Source organism: Megascapheus bottae, chromosome 31, assembly GCF_031878675.1.
Source record: "Megascapheus bottae isolate mThoBot1 chromosome 31, mThoBot2.hap1, whole genome shotgun sequence".
NCBI classification, from domain to species: domain Eukaryota; kingdom Metazoa; phylum Chordata; class Mammalia; order Rodentia; family Geomyidae; genus Megascapheus; species Megascapheus bottae.
The window spans coordinates 5,264,774-5,274,101 of record NC_143539.1 but is presented as its reverse complement, the minus strand read 5'-3'; the positions used below and the strand labels follow the sequence as shown (position 1 = coordinate 5,274,101).

Here is a 9,328-nt window from a genome sequence, read left to right as displayed (position 1 = left end):
CTCCCCAGCTGCTGACTTCCACGCAGAAAAGCTTTTGGGGGGCTGGACTCCTTGGTGGAGGAAGAAGAGACCACCCCAGGATTTTCAGGCTCTGTGTAAAGCTGGGGGTGGGGTCAGGGCTCCTTCTTCCTCTTCCTTCTTTCCTGGCTACTCATGCCCCGCCCATGGCCCATGTCAGGTATAAAAGGGTTACATTTCCTGATTAAGAGGCCACAGGGGAGCATCCAGCCACAGCGTGGACATGAGCCCTGTGGCACGGCTAGCTGTCCTGGCAGTCACCGCCTTGCTGCCTGGTGAGTGAGGATCCCCACCAGAAAGGGGGTGTCTCAGGAGTTCAAACTTCAGAAGTTCCTAATGGGGGCTCCCTGTCTCCCCATCTCAGCTTCACAGGCTTTGCAGTGCCAGGAAAGCTCGGTGGAGCTGGTGAAGGATGCCTTGGCGCTGCCCCTCAGCTGGGCAGCTGGCCAGAAAACCTGTGAGCCGGGCGAGGGGTGTCAAGACACCCTGATAATCATAGAGAATGGTGAGAAGTGGAGCAGGGGGATTTCTCCCCTCCCCACCCCTTCTGCCTCACCTCTGCAGGACACACAGCCTCCCCTCCCGGATGGGAGAGTCCTCATCCCCACGCCTCTTGTCCCCACTTCTCCATGCAGGACCTAAAGTGAACTTGGTGCTTACCAAGGGCTGCACTGTGGCCGAGGACCAGGAGGCCCGAATCACCAGGCACAGGGCGGGGCCTGGCCTCTCCATCCTTTCTTATCACCACGTGTGCCGCCAGGCCGACTTCTGTAACACCCTGTCCACCACCGAGGCCCTCGGGGCTCTGTCCACCAGCACAGGTGCCAGAGGAAGGAGGGGCCCCTAGAGAAGGGCAGAGACTGCTTATGTAAGGATGTCCCACCTCTCCCTTGGTGGCTCCCCTGTTCCGTGTGTGTGTGTGTGTGTGTGTGTGTGTGTATACGCTCACCAGTCCTGGGGCTTGAACCCCATAGCTCTACTTCCAGCTTTTAGTGGTTCACTGGAGATAAGAGTCTTACGGACTTTAATGCTTGGGCTGGCTTTGAACCACAGTTCTCACATCTCAGCCTCCTGAGTGCTAGGATTACAGGCCTGAGACACTGCACTCGACCATGAGTCTGATTCTTAAGGGACACTGGCCCTGTGGCAATCCCTTCTCCGGGCTTACTGTCATACACTTTGGGATGTGCTCTGTGTTTCTGAACTCAGAACGTTTTGTGAAAAGAACACACTGTCTTCCTTGACCGTTTAGACCCTCGGGCCACTCTCCCTTCCTTAGCCAAAACTTTGTCCCCACCCCCTCCCACCCACACCTGAACTCCAGGACCCCTCCTGCCCAAGGGTTCATGCAGATCTCAGTTCCCAGGCCCTGTGGCCTCATCACATGACACATGCCAGAAGCTGCACTGTCTGCCTGACCAGAGCCCAGAATGGCTTGTCTGGAAATGGAGGAACAGGGGACTGGGAAACCAGATTTTTGGGGGACAACATGGGTGCCTCAGCCGGCGGGGAGGAGACAGGAAAGGGAAGGAAGCTGATCTAAATGCCTGCCACCCTCCCCAGCCCAAGGGACCCTGCGCTGCCCAATCTGCTTCTCCAGAGGCCAGTCATGTCCTAAAGACACCCCAAAACAGACCTGCCCCGCGGGGCACACTCACTGCTACGATGGCGTCCTCAGGCTCACGGGAGGTAACTGGACATCAGGGGCCCCCAGGGGACCCAGTGGGGGAAGCCTGGGCCTTCAGATCCAAATGTCTGGAGAGTAAGGGTAAACTGAGGCAGGGGACTGACTTTCCCCTGAGGAGAGGTGGGCTTTGTGTCAGCCTCTCCATGTCTCTCCTCTGTCCGTCCTCCTCTCCTAGGGGGGATCTTCAGCAGAGTGTGGGTTCAGGGCTGCCTGCCAAGGCCAGGCTGCAATCTACTCAATGGGACGCAGACAATCGGGGTCATGGACGTCAGTGAGAGCTGTGGTGCCTCGCGATCAGGTGAGCCCCGAAGCCTGGGGATGACCACGGCGTCCCTGCTTCTCACCCACCCAGCGCACGTGTGCCAGGCCGGGAGGGGACCCCAGTGGGCTGGAGGATGAAGTACCAGCAAGAAGAATCCAACTGAAGAAGAGAGAGGGGGAGTTTGGTCCAAAAGACCCAAAGATCCAAAAGATCCCAAGGGCCCACCCATTGGTGGGAGCTGGGAAGAAGGTGGCCCAGTAAAGTCAGGTGGTCCTGTGCGGGCAGGAGCAGGGTGCAGGACAGGGCGTGGCTCTGCCGCCGCCGTTCCAGAGCTGTGATTGTCGGGGTGGAAGCGCGGTACACGGGCACTCCTGACTCTGGATTGCCCCAGAATCCACACCTTTTTCTTTCTGTTGCCCTCATCTGGGGTTTTGGGGCCCAAGAAGGAAAATCAGATTGAATTAGGTGAGACAGGAAGGGCAAGCATTAAGTGGGGGGCGTGGAGCACACCCTGACTTGTGTCGATGAAGGGGTACAGTGGAATTTCTCAATAGAAAAGGTTAAGGCAGGGCCGGGAGTTTGGCCTAGTGGTTAAAGTGCTTGCCTAGCAGGCATGAAGACCCGGGTTCGATTCCTCGGTACCACATACATAGAAAAAAGCCAGAAGTGGTGCTGAGGCTCAAGTGGTAGAGCTCTAGCCTTGAGAAAAAACCCCAGGACTGGCAAAAAAAAAAGAAAAGGTTAAGGCAGGTTAAGTGACTCGCACCTCTCATCCCATCTGCATAGGAGGCTGAGACCTGAGGATGGCAGTTCAAGGCCAGCCTGGACAGGAAAGTGTGAGACTTGTTTCCAGTGAACCACCTCTGAAAGTGGGTGTGTGGTTCAAGGGGTGGAGTGCTAGGCTTGAGTGGAGGTGGGGGGAACAACAACACAAAACAAAACAAAAGAAACCCTCAGTGATAGCATCCAGGCCCGAGCTCAAGTCCCACAGGAAAACAGAACAAACAAAAGGGCCAGAAGATAGGAGATAATGGGAAACCCCAAGAGGGACAGCAGGTCCAGCAGGAATCTGTGCTCTCCCTGGCCCTGCCTCAGTTTCCTCATCTGTCTGTGTCACCACGGAGTCTTGGAGTTTTAAGGAGAGAGCTGGCTCCAGCCAGTACCCCTCTGCCACCAGAGATGGGAGACAAGAAGAGGAGGGCCCCTCCCACCCTCAGGAGTTGTTTGAGGGGTAGGAGGAGCCACCAAGATGGATTGGCCACCCCCCCCATTTCAGCTGCCCAGGCTCTGGAATGCCAGCTGGGAACCCTGGAGACCGTGAGGAACATATCTGAGCTGCCCCTCCAGTGGACAGCGGGCCACAGGACCTGCGAGGTGGGCGAGGGCTGCCAAGACACCCTGATGATTGTGGAGAATGGTGAGATGGGGGCCTGCCCCCCCCACTTCCCCTCTGCCCACCAGCATCCAGTGCCAGGGGACCCCAGGTCCCTGTCCTCTCTCCTGCTGGTTGAAATCCACCAATTCTACCGTCCTCGAGCCACACAGCCTCTCAGGAGGGTGACCCATCTGGAGCCCAGCATCCACCCTGCCCTTCCTGACCTCTTCCTCCCCTGCAGGACCTCAGGTGTACTTGGCCCTCTCCAAAGGCTGCACCACCGCCCAGGACCAAGCTGCCAGTGTGACGGAGCACAGGCTGGGCCCGGGGCTCTCTACCATCTCCTACAGCCTGGTGTGCAGACATGGAGACTTCTGCAATGCCCTGTCAAACACAGTGCCGCTCTGGGCTCCGCCCCCTGCCACAGGTGCCAGGAAACTCAGAAAATGGGGAAGGAAAGTGCTGCAGGGAGGAAAGGACCACAGGGCTCTGCGGTGGAAGTGAGCACACGGGGGTTGGTAACTTGCAGACACTCCCTTGCTGGAGGGCAGCTGTACTAGCCCCTCCTCCTGGCTCACCCCAGACTGCTCAGCTGTCCTCTCTGGTCCCCCCTCTCCTCACTGTCCTCAGCACCCCAGGACTCCCCACATCCACCCCTTCCAAAAGTGCTGTCCCTGTGAACAGGAAGCCTCTTCTTCCCGTCCACCCACCAGCCTCTGATTCTGGTTCTCGTCCTGACTTGCTCATCTTGACCTGTGTTTCCAGCCTGAGCAGGACTTAGGGCCATGCTTCGCCTTTCTCAACTCTTGGATATCCCGGGGCTAGGCCAACATGGCCATCCTTAGTCTCTTTTGGAGTGGGAGGCTGAGACTTGAACCCCACATTGGGTGCTTCACCACCTGAGCCATGCCTCCAGCCCCTGTCTTCCTTGACTGCTTATTGGAACTTGTGGCTTTCCAGGCCAACCCTTCCTTGCTTGCTCAAGTTGATAGCTCTGCCCAGCCACACTGGGAACCCCAGTACCCCTCTTGCCCCACTTGGGTCCTGGCAGCTCTCCCAGGCCCTATGTCCCCACTCCTCACGTGATGCAGGCTGCCTGACAGGAGCCAGCCGGGATATGGTGGGTCTGACAAGTGGATTCTTGGGGCCAGCACAGTGAGGATGGAAGAAAGGTGAAGCACCCCATCCAAGCCCAAGACGCCCCCAGTGCCTCACTGTGCCTGTCCCCTCCCCAGCCCAAGGGACCCTGAGCTGCCCAATCTGCTTCTCCAGAGGCCAGTCATGTCCTAAAGACACCCCAAAACAGACCTGCCCCGCGGGGCACACTCACTGCTACGATGGCGTCCTCAGGCTCACGGGAGGTACCTGGACATCAGGGGCCCCCAGGGGACCCAGTGGGGGAGGCCTGAGCCTTCAGATCCAAATGTCTGGGGAGTAAGGGTAAACTGAGGCAGGGCATGGGACCCGGAGGGGGAGGCAGGGGGCTGACTTTCCCCTGAGGAGAGGTGGGCTTTGTGTCAGCCTCTCCATGTCTCTTCTCTGTCCGTCCTCCTCTCCTAGGGGGGATCTTCAGCAGAGTGTGGGTTCAGGGCTGCCTGCCGAGGCCAGGCTGCAATCTACTCAATGGGACGCAGACAATCGGGGCCATGGACGTCAGTGAGAGCTGCAGAACCCCGCGATCAGGTGAGCCCCAAAGCCTGGGGATGACCACGGCGTCCCTGCTTCTCACCCACCCAGCGCACGTGTGCCAGGCCGGTGGGTTGTTCATATCCCTTGACCCCCGCCAGATGGCGTGATGTGCTACCAGGGCTCCATGCAGAAGTCTGACAAGAGCTTTAGCCAAACCCCTACGAAATGGATGGTGAACGGAATTCAGGAGTGCAGTGTTACAGAGGTGTGTCAGGAGACACTGCTGCTTGTCAACTCAGGTAGGTGGATGGGCAGCAAAGCCCACATTCTGTCCTCCTGCCCCCTCCACATGTCTGGACATCTCCATCCATTGCAACCTTTCTCTGAACCTGAAGGAAAAGCATCACTTCACCTGGGCGGAGGGGTTCGTATTGGGAGACCAATCTGAGAATGAAGCAAAACTCTACCGCAGAAATCAATATATAATATTTAATAAAGATGAACGAGCAGGCTGGCATTGCAGCTCAGGGGTAGAGTGCTCGCCCCCGCACCCTTCCCCCTTCCAAAAATAACTCCCTCCCCTGCTGGGTATATGCAATCCTTCATGCAAAGCTTTGAGAACAGCATTGTCAGAAAGGAACCCTGCCAAGTACTGGTGGCTCACATGTGTCAGCCTAGCTACTCACGAGGCTGAGATCTGAGAATGGCTATGCAAAGCCAGCCGGGGCAAGAAAAGCTGAGAGACTCTTAGCTCCAGTGAATCACCTGAAAACCAGAAGTGGCACAGTGGTTCACGTGGTAGAGCACTAGCCTTGAACAGCGCCCAGGCCCAGAGTTCAAGACCCAAGACTGACAAAAAACAAAAACAAAAACCCAAGCCTTGAGTTCAAGTCCCAAGACCAGCGCACATGCACAGGCACAGGCACATGCCCCCCGCCCCCCCAGGAACCTAAAAGACCTCATTTATCTGTCTTTACAAGACATTAAATCTGTGTGTCTGTGTCTGTCTGTACCCATCAGTACTTTAGTACTGTCAATCTCAAGACTGGTGCTCCACCGTCAGAACCACAGCTCCATCTGTGGCTTTTTGCTGGGTAGTGGCAGATAGGAGTCTCACGGACTTTCTGCCATGGCTGGCTTGGAACCTTGATCTGCAGATCTCAGCCTCAGGTGTCAGAAGGGCAGGCTGACCGGCTCCATTCTGATCTGGGATGGTGGGGGTGCCACGAGGAGGCGGAGGGGCCCTGCACCCCTCCCCCAGTCCAGCTCACACTTTCTTCCTCCCCCAGGACCCGAAACATTCCTGGCGGGGAGCAAAGGCTGCGGGGAGGCCAGGAGACAGGAGTCGCCCATCTCCATCTACTCCCAGTCCCCGGGGATACTGGTGGCTTCCTACAGCCACTTCTGCTCCTCAAACTTGTGCAACCGCATCAAAAGCACCGATGTCCTGCTTTTCTCCCTTCAGTCAGGTATGGGGTGCAGGGTCAGTGGGGACCCCCGTGCAGCTGGGAGGCACAGCTGTGTACACTGAACCTTGTTTGTGCTCCCCAGATCCTCCTGTTCCAGGAAACTTGCAGTGTCCTATGTGCCTGAAGTTAGATGGCTCCTGCCCCCCCAGATCCCCACTTGTTACCTGCCCCATGGGTGCTACCAACTGCTACAGTGGGAGACTCCATCTGAGGGGAGGTGAGTGCCCAGGATAATGGGGGCCATACCACAAAGTCTGGAGTAGGATCAAGGAGGTCTGGACCCCTGGTCTAAGAGAAGAGAAAGCAGCGTCTAGACTCCAGGGTCTGTGGAAGTAGGGGTGGGTCTGTACTGCTGGGAGTAAGAATAGTATTGGGGGGCCTAGTTGTAGAAGGCTCACCTAGCATGCACAAAGACCCAGGATTGATTCCTTGGTACCACATACACAGAAAAAGCCAGAAGTGGTGCTGTAGCTCAAGAGGCAGAGTGTTAGCCTTGAGCAAAAAGTGTCTAAGGACTGTGCCCAGGCCCTAAGTTCAAGCCCCAGGACTGGCAAAATAAATAAATGAAAATAAAAAATAATAATAGTAATAAAAAGAATAGTACTGGGCTCAGGTGTCAGTGGCTCTCGCCTGTAATCCTACTCTCCTGTAACTACTCGGGAGGCCAAGATCTCAAGATTGTAGTCCAAAATCAGCCGGTGCTGGAAAGTCCACGAGACTTATCTCCAATGACTCATCGCCCCACAAAGAAAAAAAACGCAATAACCAGAAAATGGAGTTGTTTTTCAAGTGGTAGAACTCTAGCCTTGAGAAAAAAACAAAACAAAACCTGAAAGATACCTATGCCCTGAGTTTAAGCCCCAGTACCTTCACCCCATCGAAGAAGAAGAATTAGAAGAAGAGGAAGAAGAAGAAGAAGGAGGAGGAGGAGGAGGAGGAGATAATAATAATAATAATAATAGGGGGTCTGGCCCCTTGGGACTGAGGGAGGAGGTCTGGGGATCTGAACTGGGGGCCTTGAGTCCTTGAGTCCTGGGTCTGAGGGTCCACTGCTGAAGGGCGCCCCTCCCTTGCTGGAATTTCACCCTGCAGGTGGGCTCGTCTCCTTGCTGAGCATTCAAGGCTGCATGGACTCAAACTCCACAACGTTGCTGAAACACATCCAGACCATCGGGATCTTCTCCATGACAGAAAGCATTGAGTCCACGAGCGGTGCAGCCCTGGGTGCTCGCCTGGCTCCAGTCTTGGGACTGGGGCTGTCTTTGGGTGCGATGAGCCTTTCCTTTCCTGCTCATCTTATTGCCCTGTGATCTGGCTGACAGGACTCAGCATTGCTCTCCTAACCCACGCTGCCTTCATGTCCGAGACCCCACATACACACCCTGGGAGACTGTCTGCACTAGCTGCCTGATTTCACAACTAATAATTTCCTCATTAAATATTTAAACCCTGGAACCCCTGCCCTCCCGTGGATCCCCCTTTTATTTCTTTTTTTTATTGTCAGGATCATGTATAGAGGGGTTACAGTTACATTTGTCAGGTAGTAGGTGCATTACTTCTCACATATTGATACCCCTTCTCATGTTTTTGTCCCCATTTCCTGCCCCCCCTTTTATTTCTAACCTGCTTGGTTATCTTTGGCATTCCCCTATAGCAATGATTAAAGTCTAATCTGATCTATTGAGGTCTCTGTCTCCTTTCATCATCATCATCATCTCTCGCTCTCTCTGTCTCTGTCTTTCCTCTGTCTGCCTCTGTCTCTGTCTCTGTCTGTCTCTCTCTCTCACCCCCTTCGTGGGTTTCAAGCTTTTTACCTTCAAGGCTAGTGCCCTACCACTTGAGCCACACAACCACTTCCAGCTTTTTCTGTGTTTGTGATACTGAGGAATGGAACCCAGGGCTTCATGCATGCTAAGCAAGGACTCTACCACTAGGACACACTCCTATTTTTTTCTCCCAATGCTGGGATTCCTCTTCGCCAGGGAAGGATGTGTCCTGAGAGGACCAACAGCCATCTTCCACGGATCTGGCCCATGTCTTCGTTCCACCTTGCATTTGGGTTTCACCAGGACTTAGGAGGTGAAGGTGCAGAGAGTACCTGCTTCCTTCCTTATCACTGGGGTCCAAATGAGGGGAGGTAATGGAATTGTTGACATAGGTTAGGGAGTGGACAAAAAGGGGTTAGCCATTTCCTAGGGCCAGAAAGGGGTTGGAACAGGAGCCGTGGTGGAAGAGACATGGGGACAGTTTGCCTTACAGGAACCCTGACTTCAGGCTGAAAAGTGCCCGCAGCCTCATGACTGTAGGAGATTATGGAGGGAATTCATATTCCAATCTCACTCTCCTGTTGGGGCTCCCTATTGGCTATATCCAGCTGAAAGCCACAGGGCAGGAGATCCCATTGATGCAATTCCCCTAGAAATCACTCACAGCACAGAGAAGGGGAAAGAAAGGAAGAAGACTGAGTCCAGGGAGGGAAGGCTTCACAGTCCACCCCCTTCTCCCTCAGCATCTGCCCTTTCCCCTTGTCAAAATGGAAGTCCCGGGGCCTCGGTACACAAGGCCACAAGTTCCCTGAACTATTAGTCATTGTTTTAATGTGAGATAAAGGACCCTGGAGTCATTCTCCCAACTGCCTGAAACCACCAGTGGTTCATAAACTGTTATGCGCAGGAGATGGGGGTGGAGATAACACAGTGGCTCAGGTTCTAGGTGCAAAGCCACTGATGATCCAAGCTAGAAGCCAGCCCTGGGGTGACAAATCCAAGAGACCCTTATCTCCAATGAACCTGCCAAAAAAACAACAAAAGCTCACGTGGAGGTGTGGCTCAAGTGGTGAAGCACCAGTCTGGAGTGAAGGAGCTGCGAGGCTGAGGCCCGGCCAGCAC

General features: G+C 55.1%; 1 protein-coding gene across 1 annotated transcript; it reads left to right on the top strand.

Annotated features, from left to right (window-relative positions):
- The first annotated feature begins 205 nt into the window (after positions 1–205).
- On the top strand, positions 206–7,929 carry Cd177 (CD177 molecule). The gene is made up of 13 exons (XM_090322862.1): positions 206–293; positions 383–523; positions 654–839; positions 1,582–1,707; positions 1,881–2,003; positions 3,244–3,384; positions 3,584–3,769; positions 4,578–4,703; positions 4,903–5,025; positions 5,130–5,270; positions 6,261–6,440; positions 6,523–6,657; positions 7,533–7,929. The coding sequence occupies exons 1-13, from the start codon at positions 242–244 to the stop codon at positions 7,748–7,750; spliced, it is 1,878 nt and encodes a 625-aa protein (XP_090178988.1). The 5' UTR covers positions 206–241; the 3' UTR covers positions 7,751–7,929.
- Positions 7,930–9,328: the final 1,399 nt, after the last annotated feature.